The sequence below is a fragment of the Monopterus albus genome, unplaced genomic scaffold (assembly GCF_001952655.1).
Source record: "Monopterus albus unplaced genomic scaffold, M_albus_1.0 scaffold202.1, whole genome shotgun sequence".
NCBI lineage: Eukaryota > Metazoa > Chordata > Actinopteri > Synbranchiformes > Synbranchidae > Monopterus > Monopterus albus.
The window spans coordinates 611,123-624,468 of NW_018128082.1; the positions used below are offsets into that span (position 1 = coordinate 611,123).

Below are 13,346 nucleotides of genomic sequence, written 5' to 3' on the forward strand. Positions count from 1 at the left end.
ATCTTTGGTCATAGCAGGGAGCCTGACAAGGCAATCAGGTATATATTATAACTTTTATAACCAATTTATAGTCTAGTGCGATTCAGAGCATCTACAGGCAGTTGACAAATGAAAGGAAAAACCTGAAAAAAGAGTGGAGAAACATAACGAATGCAGATGTTTAAACACAAGTGCACTGTACAGTCAGGCTCTGTGGCATGTATAAAACCACTGAGCAGGCCCAGGTAGTTGGGTTACAATGCATAAACCCCTCATTACAAAATGAATGCACATTTGAGAGTTCAGTGTTCCAAAATCTACAGTGACCTGACATGGTCAGATGAGTCAGGCCTGAATGCTTGACCCCTACAGTGAGGGGATCACTTGGCCCTGTTATACTGTAGGGGGCATTTTGCTAGCATGGTTTCGGTCCAACTGTAGAGGGAAGGGTCCCTGCCAATCTATACAAAGCTGATCTGAGTGATAATCTTTATCCTATAATAAAGATTTCTATCCTGATGGTAGTGCTCTCCTATCCAATGCCCCCATCTATAGGGCAAAAGGGGTCAATGGATGGTTTGATGAAAATGAAAATGCTGTGGACTTCACAGTCACCAGATCTCACCCCAGTCAAACACCTGTGGATGATTTGGGATCAAAGTGTTATCTTTTGGAAGACTGGCGTTCATCCTTCCAATAGAGTTAAGAGAATGCCAAGGTGCACTGAAGCTGTTCTGGCAGCACCATAAGACACTTTATGTTGTTTTTGTTTTTGTTTAATTTGTCACTAGCATCACAAACATTGTATAAATTGTTGCGGTCAGTGTTTTAGAATGTAATCACCATAGTATGTAATCACCACTTATTTAATGACAGATTACATTAGGGAAAATGTTTCCTCCGTGACATAATCCATGTGGTGAGCAGTACCTTATACCTAAAACGTCCATCCGTTATATCTTTGTCTTAGAACGAAACAAGGAGTTTAGAAACACCTGGAAATTGTGCCTTGTGGCCCAGCTCTAAATATAGATGCAGTTTATGTGGAAGAATGAGGGAATTCGCTTCTCAGATGGTTTGCAGGTTCCTGAGGGACTAGAAGGAGCAGATAACCACCATGTGGCTTTATATTTAGGAAAGTATTTTCTGTGGTGCAGGTTTTCTTCCACTGTTTCAGTCTTTCTATTTACTGTAAAATTTGCTACTTAAATCTCCACACTTTAACTGCACTGCTATTCCCTGTGATCACTAAGTATGCTTCAGTCATTATGATGTGTTGATCAATGGTCACTTAATACTATGAACTGATAGTCAAGCATTTACAGTATCTCTAACTAAGCTAAAGGAGGACAGGATGTCACGGTTTAGAATAGCAATAACATTTATTTAAACATTTTTACATGTTTTATACATATTAAACACAATCTTAATGGTGCAATGTGGTAATTAGAGTTGTATAAATGGTGCTTAGAATTCAAATTGAATTATCAAAATATTTAACAGATTAGCATAGTCTAATTATAAAGTGCAACTCACCATGCCCAGTTAATTGTATGGGAGATTCAGAATTGTGACCCAAAATTTATTTAAAAAAGTGAAGATGTACCCACAATAGGCAGCAGTTCAGTTCCTCCCCGATCTGAAATTACACACTGTCTGAAGAAGGATTGCTGATATTCATTTCCTTTTTTAAGGTTACAGTCATGTCAATGAGTCTGCCTTATATGCATAGACAGTGGACAAAGTACAGTCTGTGTCAGATGGTCCTATATTATGCAAAACGTATCTTTTACTGAGGTGAAATATCACTCAGTTGCTGAGTTTAGGATGGTAGAAATGATAGCCTACACTGATATTACTTCTGGTTGTCCATTTACAACAGTGTTTAGTGTTGTCCATTCAACACATTTTAATGAGCTCAACAGCAAAGAAAACATTAAAAATCTTACATTCCCTAACCAAAGTAGTACCTCAAAGTCAGATTTAATTCACTTTCTCTTTTGCCTGTGATTGGTCAGGGCCTTCAGACATCTTTAAAAAATGGCTCCTCTTTGCACACCCACTTCTCTGGCATCTGTATGGAAATGTGGGTACCTTCAGTCTCAGAGTCATTTCTCATAAAAGTTTTACAGGACTTTTCATGATCGTTGTGACTATTTGTTCTTGGCACCATTACAACATCCTTGTTGCTCTCACTGTCTCTGTCATGGCCTGGTTTTTTTGAAAGGAGGTGCATAGAATGCTGCGAACAGATCCTTTTATGCCATTTTTACCTTTTGAGGTGTCAGATAAAACAATGGGTCCGTGCAGGGCAATAATGAACTTTTAATGTTGGACTATGACACATCCTGGTATGTAGTCAAAGTCAGTTGAATCCTCAATTTTAGGTTTAATTTTATCAATGGAGAAATGTCCTCCTTCCACCCTTTTATTTGTTATGTCAGTGCCCCCTTGATTGTCACTGTCTTCTGTTTTGATGTTGTTTTGTTGATTGTCTTCACTCAGATATTTAGAACATGGTGCAAAACTGTCATTATATCCCTCCTCATTTGCTTCCTGGTGTTTTTTCTCATGGCTTCTCTTGGTGGCAAGGTAGAGAAAACGTTGCGGACAGAAGGAGCAGCGATATTTTTTCTCTGGGTTGGGACTCCAAGGTGTTTTGTCAAAGCAGGAGCCATTTTCCATACAGCTGCTGCAGATGTAGTCACCACTGGCGGGTGCCTCACCAGGGGGACCCTGTTTACCACAGGTCCGACAGAAACACGGGTGAGAACCAATAACATGGGCTCTCAGACCAGTCTCAGTGATAAAAGAGCTGTCACAGATGTCACAGTTGTAGGTGACCCTCAGGTTGCAGTTCTTGCTGATGCTGCGTTTCACCTCTGCACCACCACCTGAAATGCCCTCCTCTGTCGGCCAACTCCTTCTGTCATGTTGTGCCTCACTGGCAGTGGCTCTGTCTAAAGATGTTTCAGAATAATGGTGAAACAAAGATTTTCTGTGCTTGAATCTCAGCTTCTTTCTTTTCTTTTTAGCTTTGTAAGAATAGTAGGGACGCCAGAGGTTATCAGCTGTGTCACAGTCATTTGAATCATCATATGCCTCAGGCTCTGTGGTGGCACTGACCCCTGGTCTGAGGCGGAGTCTGGGGCTCTCTGAGTTTTCCCTTGTTGGAGAGCATTGACTCTCCTGTTGCCGGCTCTCCTCCTTGCTCAGTTCTCTGATTCTCCTTTTCTTTCTGGGGAAGAGCTTGGATCCTTTGATTTTGCGGCGGATGATGGCTTCATTGCCTATTTTCACGGTTATCTGACAGAGTGGCATGGCATCACCATCTACAGATGGACCTGGGCAGGCAGGTTTGGCAATATATGTTTCTGTCTTTGCCCTCACCTTTTTATCATGTATCAGATTCTCTGCGCTTGACTGGAGAATCTCCTTCGTCATATCCTCAACTCTTTTTGCAGAAGCTGAAAGCTCACTTAACTTTTTAACAGTGCTCAAAGAGTTTAAGAACAGCACTTTATGACTCATGTGATCTGAGTTGATTAGTAGTGGTGGATCATCTTTGTAACCCACGGCAGGAGACATTGTATCAGGTTGCAAATATTTAATGAAGGAAGACTTTCTATTCTCAGCCTCTTTTGTTGTGTTGTTGTCTCTCTGAATTTCCAATTCACTGTTCAGACTTTGGCTAATATTTTGGTCACATGGCTTGTCAAAGCTAATACGAGGCATGACAGGAGCCATCATCTTTGTTGTTGCCATGAATGTCAGAGGAAATGAAACAGTGTCAGTGTGGCTCATCAGACCATTTTCTTCAAATGGAGGGATGAGAGTGTTGCTGTCTGGTAGGGCATGATCGCCTCTTTCAACACTATCGGAATATGTTTGACTGTAAGTCTTATATTGTCTCTTTCTAAACTTCATAGGCAGAAGCCTGTAGAGCTTGATTGGATACACACTGGCTTTCAGCCCACCATTGGCAGATTTTTTCTTAGCAGCCAGACTGGGATCAATGCCATGAAAAGACTTCTGATGGTTCTTTAGGATATAGTATGTCATAAATGTCTCCAAGCAGAAAATGCACTGATAACGCCGTTCACCTGTGTGCCAGATTTCATGCTTAGTACGATACTCTGCCAAAGCAAACACTTTATTACAGTAATGACAGGGATAAGCCCTCTGCCAGGAATGTACATTCTCATGCCGCTTCAGACTGGATAGCGTGACATAGACCCGTTTACATACACTGCAGTTGTATCTCCTCTGACTGCCACCTGGCCTCACTCTGTCCTCATTCTGTGGAGGCTCTGATTGGTCCACTTGCAGGGGCTCTGAGGTGTAAGGGATGGAGGGGTCAGCAGAAGGAAGCTGTGTCATGATGCTCTCCAAATTTGGCATGTCATCTGAATGGAAGTCCACATCTTTGGCTGATATGCCAGTAGCATCTAGTTTAGGGGGGCTTATTACAACTTTAGGACAGACCTGCTCATGGTTGCGCAGCCGTTTGAGGTGTATGAACTTTTTGTGACAAAATTTGCAAAACAAATGACTGACAAAACGCTTCTTATGTACCTCTGAATGAATGGTGAGAAGAGCTTTATTTGTGAATATCTCCGGACAGTGCTCGCATCCATAGATTGAGATACTGTCCCCATCTGAACATTATCAGAGGCCAATGGTAGCCCTGGGTCTATACTTTTTTCTGTTTCTGCCTCTGAAAACAATGGAGGTGGTGTCATGACTGCAGCAGGTGCTGCCGCAACAGCATCAGGTAATGTGGGGGTTATTGTATTTGATATATTTGTTTGTGGTTCAGCTGGTGTTGGAAGTATACTTTTACCCAAAATGCCTCTCAGTCTGTGGCGCTTTTTAAGTGGGCCAGTGTTCCTGTAAATGAGTTGCTTTTGCTGTGGTATTGCTGACTTACAGACCTTCTTGTTGTCCCACTGATTGCTCTCTTTGCCTTCAGTAGTCTTGCTGACTGCATATGAGTGCTCTGAAAGGGTGTGTGTGGTCTCATTGTTCCCATTGGGGCAAGATGTTGTAGGGCAGCTTGATGGGAGCTGCCCCACATCTGGTGACTGCCTTTCTCTGCTGGTTTGAACCAGAGGTGTGAAAGGATTGTTCCCGGGACACACTTCAGTGATAGAGAAGGCATTGGTGATGCGTGGCCCTCTGGCATTGTCTGTCTCCTCAGGCCTGGGAGCTTCCTTCTTTGCTTTTTTAGGCACTGGGGCTGTGCTGGAGTCTGTAGATTTAGCACATTCATCCTGACTCTCTTGATCTACAAGTTTCTCTAAAAAAGGAATTCCAAGTCTCTTCCCAGCTGCAGCTAGCCCCCCCATGCCCTCTGCCCCAGATAATGTCACCTTTGAGCAGTAGATGAAGTTTAGGATACTGGCAAAGACCTCAGACTTCAGGTCCATCAGCTCCAGCACTTGGCCTGAGCTCCATGTCTCCGGAGTTGTCAGAGCATTTCTGAAGTACCCACTGCAGGCTGCCAGGATGTTCTTGTGGGCCTGAAACTTAACATCCTCCACCACAATGGTGACATCACAGAAAAGACCTTGTGAGCGTTGCTCATTGAGTTTGCTCAGCACAGTGTGAGGGTGAGCACTATCCATGAGGTTTTGAGTGCATGGGGACACCACAGTCATCTAAAAAAATAAGAGGAGAAATAATTACATCAGATTGTTACATAAATTGAGGATCTGATTGTTCTGATATTGTTAAAAGAGCCAGAAGATGTGCGTACATTTTCAAATTGAAAATATTTTAACTCTTCCCATATTTGGACACTAGATGGCAGTAATATCCCGACAGATGGTCAACACATCTGGAGACTCAGGCCATCATGATACTAAGTTTGTGACAGACTAAAGGACCACATTAATCTATTGTAAAATGTAGACATTATAATGGAACTGGCTTGCACTACAACAATCATAAGTCCTGTATGTTCTTTTGTTTTCTTTTTTGGTATTTTTATATTTCTGTAGACAAGATCCTTTACTCCAGTGTGAATCTGAGTGAGGCATATTTTAAAAGCCTACTTCAGTATGGTATTACAGGGGCAGACCTCGCTGATGTAATAGTATAATAATAGTACATGTTCTGGTATTTCAGTTAAAAAAAGCTACAAACGTTTAGTGAGAAGTTGGGCTATGACTGTTTTGGTAGGCCGTTTATGTTTGAAGGTACTGTTACAAATCCCAGCTATCAGTAAATATGCGGATGGGAGAGTAGTGGTGTCATAATGCCTTTCAGCAAACAACTGAACTCCAAAATCCTACAGTTTAGCTGCTTATTGCCTTACACTAGGGAATGCCTAAAAAGTCTTATACGGTGAGCTAATGTATCAGGTGCACCGCACCTGGTAATATATGCTGTGACTCAGGCATAAATTTTTTTGTTATTATTATTTATACCACTTATCCTGAAGAGGGTGGGGTGTCTAGAGCCAATCTGGGATACACAGTTAGAGACAGACAACCACACTCACTCCTATGGGCAATGTAGAGTTGCCAGTCAACCTAAGCTGCATGTTTTTTGGACAGTGGGAGGAAGTGGGAGTACCCAGAGAGAACCCACACTGGCACATGCAGACTCTACACAGAGTGGGAACCGGGTTGGCTGAGGCTCGAACTCGGAACATTCTTGCTAAAAGGCGACAGCGCTAACCACTGCGTCACCATGCTACCCTTATTATTATTCAGTTTGGGTGGTAATCCACTTGGTGTGTTATGCCAGCTCTGCACTAGGTGTCATACAGTTGTCATGACTACACAACCTACATCGTTGCTTCCCAGGAAAAAACAAATAACTGAGTGACTACAGATTAAATATTTGACCATTTGCAAAGATCAAAGACATGGTTCACTTTAATGACATTGTTGCCTCACTGTCACCAAAATTTGAACTTTACTTTGCACAAGTGACACGCACACACACAATACTCACTACACACACTCTTTATTTTATTTTGTACATATGATTATTATTATTATTATTATTAATAGTAGTAGTAGTAGTAGTATTGTTCTGTTACACACTGTACTGTATTTTAGCTTTCTATATTCTATTTTTATTACTTTTATTGAAATTTTAGCTCTGCTGCTATAACACCTGGATTTCCCTTATTAGGGATCAATTCATCATCATTATTATTATTATTATCATTACATTTCTATTCTTCTCAAGGCATAGGTTAATGAAAATGGCCTGTAGACAGTTACGTGATGATGATTCATATGCTCCATTCTTCACTTGTCTACTTGTCTGTCATATGGCAGTAGAGGCATCTTTTATTTTGCTGTTTATTTTCAGCTGTTGTCGCCTCTAACTACAAGGAACAGTTAATTAATGTCTCATGAGGGAAATGGCAGCCTGGAAGGGCTACTGACTGATTGGATATAGATATAATGTAGCCCATTTATACAATAATCATTGCTGTGCAAAGTCAAAATGAGCATTTTTTTTTTACTTTTTCAAAGTTTCTAATATTGTAGTTAATGCTATGTTAAGACCACACATCTCAGTCTTTCAGCATACTTTTTTTTATATACGGTAGGCAAAACAGATGTCTGGTCAAACAGGGTTTGACATAATTTTTGTATATTGACAAAGCAGTATTTGTGGATTAGTTTGATAAATTACCTACCATCTACAACTCTTAGAGTAAGTTAAAATTCATTCATTCTGATTTTGAAAGAGGATGCATTACCCAGTATGGTGATCTGGCTGTAGCCTACTCATAGTCAGTGTGATATGAGTCTATACTGAGTCATTTAGCATGTAGCATGTTAGGTGAGGCGCACACTCAGCTTGCTCATGTAAGTGATGAATCATCTTACCTGAATCAGTACTATCTAAAATGTCCAACTTAGCCTTAGAGAGACGTTGCTACTTCCCATTGTTATTTTCATCTTCATTTATGATTGTAGTGATAGTGAAAGGCAAACAATGACTGTGCAATTTAGCATGCTTTGGCCTAATGCTACTCTGGAGACAGTGCTGCTATTTTTAATGTCTCACTGTTGTTCTTTGTTCTGCTTACTTAGAGGACAGCAGGGGATTTTTAATTTGTCATGATGGATATGAGACTTACTTTGCGAAAACTGTAGTGTACAGATGGCTGTTGAAGCAATTCTCTATTGGACTTATAGCCAAAGGCTTCAGACCAAAGAGTCTTAGCAGCACTGACACAAATATTTCTCATGCAAGACACATGATACAGAGAAAGTGTCTTTACCAAGTGTGACTTAACAACCATTCCTCCTGTTCTTATACCCTTGTTACTTTTAGCATCCTCTTCTGTGAAAGCTTGCATTGCCTCTAATTTTCAGAAATCTTCAGATGTAGCTACAGTCCATCCTTGCTTTTAATTGGCATGATCTATAATTCACTCAACTTGTGATTCTTCCTCAAAGGAGAGAACGCATGATGAAAAGAATTCCTTTACATGCCGTGTCATCGTTGACCTTGAGTTAGTGCTTCTCTCCCCAACTTCACTCTGTGAGAAACAAACTGCTCCTGCCTTATCTAACATTAACATGAAGCATATGGCTTGTGTCTGCAGAAGGAACAAGGCACCTCATTACTGTATGATCACGCACACACACACACACACACACACACACACACACACACACACATCCGCAATCAGTTTACATAAATTGCAACAACATACTAATATAATGTATCAAATAGGTAAATCAGTGACTAAGTCAATTACTTTAGTTTGTGTGTGATATAATAATCATTATAATTATATTGTAATTATTTTGTATATTCTGACAAAATAAGAAATTAATTGAATGTAGATTTTCCACTACAATGGCCTCAGGCACTTCAAATTGATATTTAATTTTGTTTCTTGTTTTGGTCATTTCTGTATTGAGGATTGCACACCATTTAGTTTAACATTAATGTTTTTTTTTTTTTGTTTTAACAAATGTACTCCACTGGGGTTTAGGTAATTTATCAGTGATGATACTTTGGGTTCTTTTATTCATTTCCAATTTTGTGCTGGTGCAACAAATTCAATATGGCCGCTGTTCTTTAAAGCCTCTGAGACGACTGAAAACACAGTCAGCCTCCTGCCATCTTTCCCAGACAGGCCTCCGTTGTCATAGCAACATGCAATGGCGCAGCACTTATTGGGATTCAGCTGGATGGCAAGTGACTGTATTAGTTGTTCGGGTTATTTGGTCCCCTCTCTCCCACAAACATCCTGCTCTCTCTGAGAACCTGCAATACGCAGCACTCTACAGAGAAATCGAGGTTTGCCTTTTTCTCTGCTTGACTATACTTGGTGTATGTGTATTTTTATATTTCTGTATCTGCAGCAGAAATGCTACTCAAAGGACTTTCATGTCTGATAACAGGAGTGATGTGCCATAGATTTTCCACTAATTTCTCATTTTATGCTGTCCACAGAAACAGTTTCTTTCATCTTCTTTTTTATCTTGCTTGGTATTTTACTTTACCACTTTCATTTTTCATAATTTGTGCCAATTGGTGTGGTTTCTTACCACCACATGCTAAGCGGAAATTTTGCATTTGTCATCAGTGCATATGATCTCGCCACACCCAACCCTACTTTACTTTCAAAGCCCATGTGAAATTATTTTTTACCTCTCAACCTGTAAATTAAAAATCCCCAAATACTAAACCACAAACCAAGAAAAGACAGTAAGTATACAGACAGTCTTGTCAAACAAAGAGCGAAATGTCAAAGCAAAAGCAACTTGACGCATCTCTGCAAAGCGTACTTCCGCAAAAAACAGGTTCTAAATTGAGGTAAACCATGCAAAACATACCTTAGTAAATCTGAGAAAATGATGCAGGGTGAACACGAAACTGTCATGCAGTATCCCTTTGCTACATCCCTCAGTTTGCCCAACTATTCATGGAAAAACAGTTTCATGAGAGCAAGGCGAAATAGTTTTTTTCCTGTGATGGTCGCTGAACAGTGGTGCTGTCAGAAGCAGAGCTTTTTCTGACGTCTTTCTTCCTCTCCCTCCCTCTCTGTGTGCAGATGATTCCAGCTCCAACGTCCTTCGCTTCTATCCATGCATCCCAGGTCCTGGGCTAGATCTGCCCTGCCCACCTCTGTCCTAATACAGTCTTAGGAATAACTCACAGTTTATACGGCATGTAGCTAAACCGGTGTGTGGGTCTGCCTTGTGCTAACTGGGCAACTGAAGCACTGCAGCCACTGAGCAGGAAACGACAACTTTTATTAAACATGGCAGAGGACTGTAGGGAGAGCGGAGAGATGCTGGGTGCTACATCACACACCAGCTCTGTACTCAGTGCTACAGCTAGAGAAAATGCTCAGCTGCATTGATGGTAGCAGCGTAGAGAGTGAGCTCCTCTGCATGTAATGCTGTATGAAATCTCCCCAGCACATAGCCAGCTAGAACCCAATGCATCTTGATGTTGACCAAAAAGGAAAATATCTTTTGTGTAAAATGAAGTAATCTGTAGCCCTTATAGAAACAGCATGCACCTTGAATGCATAAAGCTACACCATCTGTTTCATGCTTATACACACCAGAAGCAGTATATGGTACTGACGTGCCTTTGTCCATGCTTACACAGGCTGTCATCACAGTCACAAGACAGATGTTCTTCAATTCTTTTTCTCACTACTGCAGTGAGCATGCAAACTGAATTCAAGGCTGAGGGAAAAAGAGTCCTTCTATCAGCGAGGACCTGGTATACCTATATAGAAGCTGCAGATGGATGCAAAAGCAGCAGATGCATCAGCGCTGCAGATGAGGGGGAGGGGAGGAAGCTGAACCCAACATGGCACTGTGAACCTCTCACTAGTCTCTGAGGACAGTTCTTTTATTTAAACAGCTTAGTGTAGAGTCATATGCCTGTGTAAGTATTCTCTTCTCATTGGCGGCTAAGACCCACTTTAAGCCAGTGTCAAAACTATTTCTTTTTATGCAAGTTTTCACTGATTGCCATAAAGAAAGGAAATGACTATTTGCAGTATAAGTTGTTTGTGCTCTGGTCTCTTAAAATACACTTGATCATTGCCTTAAATTATAGCTGCATTTGGTTAGCACCCCTACCCCCCACTTCCTGCCGTAGCTCCATAAATACACAATTAACCAAACCCTCAGTCTTCGGTTTTAGTGCTGACAACAAGACCTGCCGCTGTGAAGACCCCTACAATTGCATGGGGAGCAGCCAGTGTACCAGCTTGTCAGATAGTTAAGGTTTTACCTTTTCCTGTAATTTGCAGCACTGGACCCTGTTGGTGTGAAAGCCAAAAAAACAAAAAAAAAAAAAACAAAACAACAACAAAAAAACAAAACAGTTTTTCAGTGGCAGAGTTTGCAACATTCTACTCACCACTCTATTTTTCTGTCAAACCTTTCCACATCATTCTCCATGCAACTAATTTTTCCATCTCTAATGGCTCATTTCTCAATTTTATTGTCATATAAAGTATAAACAATGTAATGAAATTGCAATTTTTGGGAGAGAAAATGTATTAAGGAACCTTTATTTTATTGACTTCCGAGCAGTGCACTTCAGCCTTCATCAGGGTTTATCAATGTAACTGCTGCGTATAAGAAAAAATAAAAGCATCCTCTAGGTGTATGCAATCTGTCTGCCACAAAAAAAGCTGTTCTGCAGGGATTGTGGTATCACATCAGTAGTGTAGAAATAGATGCCATAAAGCCATTTATTGCATCATATACCATATATCAGCAAGTCCCATATTGTAAGAAATTGATACATGTTCCAGAAATGGAGATGAGAAACACCAACCATGTGCATAAAACACTTGGACTACTATATACATGGCTGTATACAAGGCAATGTCATCCGTATGTTATTAAATGACATGCTGAAGTCTGGATTTTTGTTTATTGGTTGCTGCCATCTTTGTCAGTAGATGGTATACATGTGGCAAACATGCATTTGCATCTGCCAGCATGCTTTTACATGAGAAAAACAAGAAAACACTGCAAATCTAGGAGTCAGGCACAGGTTTACTGACTGCTAATGGCTAACAAGTAAAGAAACAACATAGAACAATACTTTAAAATGTCTCCATCAAGGTGGGGGGTAATGTTTTAACCTGTGCTTGTTGGTTTGTTTGACTGTTTGTTTGTTCACAGCATAAGTCAGAAAGTAATGATTGGGTTTTCAGTAAATTTTTTGGAGAAATGGGGTATGTTCGAAGAAACAATCCATTAGGGTTTGGTGCTGATCCAGATCATCATCCAAATCCAGACATTTTTTAAAGGGTTTTTCACCATTGTGAGATTTTCAGTATTTTTCAATTTCAATGTCAATATTTTCACTTCTATCTCCATAGACACAGTGCCTGCAATGCTTGGACAAACTTTACATGATACCATCCACATAATATCTACCACACAACAAAGTCTGATCTGGATCCAAGTAATATTCTGGATGTAGTGATTCAGAATGTTGAAATTTATAAGGCTCAAGGAAGACTTGCTATTGTGAGACAACAAATAAAGCTACACACTTGCAACTAAGATCAAATTCTAGCTGAAGGTCTACTGATTCAGTGGGGTGTCAACAGCTTTGATGTACAATTTATTGGCCTGGATCCTGAAGAAACCCATTACTAAAATATCATTTTCTTGAATAACTTTCAAACTAGTAATGATATGTATGGGATTCTGAATGCTAGGGATAGGTTTTCATGGTCAAGGAATTATATTATGAAGGTTAAACTATCATGGGAATATTGCTTTTAGGTGTAATTGCAGATACTTTGGTGGAGGTTTGTGCTTTGTCTTTCTGAATGAAATGTAGCAAATTAAAGATTTTTCAAAATAAAGTCCTCATGATTTTGATTAGGTTGACAACTCTTTTAATAACAGGGCATCTACTTGCCTTTAAGCTTTTAATGTGACAAGGTGTTGAGTGGCATAGGCCTACCATATACTGGAGTGTATACAATATGTGTCAGAAACCTCAGTTTGTGGCCACATTTCAACATACACTGACCTGTGAAAGTCCAATACATTGTGTACCATCAGTACTTCTGATGGTCTTTACCTTCTCACAGTATTTTTCTTCCTGGTATCACAGTGCTGTCCATTCATACCAGCCACCTGTTGGTTTGAATGGTCACTTGGTGGTGGCAAGGGGGATAGTATTGGGTTAAAGAGTGGCTTCAGTACATACCCTCTGTTACTGGAGCCAGAAAAACTCCAGAGGGAGAAGGAAGAATATGTAACAACTACTGCTGCTGATTTACTGACAATCATATCAGTCAAAACTATCTCCTTAACAGAACTCCAGTTTTCGAATTCACAACAAAGGTGCACATTAGACGATGTCAATAAAGGCCCCACCTT

General features: G+C 40.4%; 1 protein-coding gene across 1 annotated transcript; it reads right to left on the reverse strand.

Moving 5' to 3' along the window:
* Nucleotides 1-1,261: 1,261 nt before the first annotated feature.
* zbtb38 (zinc finger and BTB domain containing 38) lies at nt 1,262-5,639 on the reverse strand. The gene is given in 2 exon segments (XM_020618168.1): nt 1,262-4,635; nt 4,638-5,639. Coding segments are annotated over 2 exon segments (3,333 nt in total). The 3' UTR covers nt 1,262-2,304.
* Between the last annotated feature and the right edge of the window lie 7,707 nt (nt 5,640-13,346).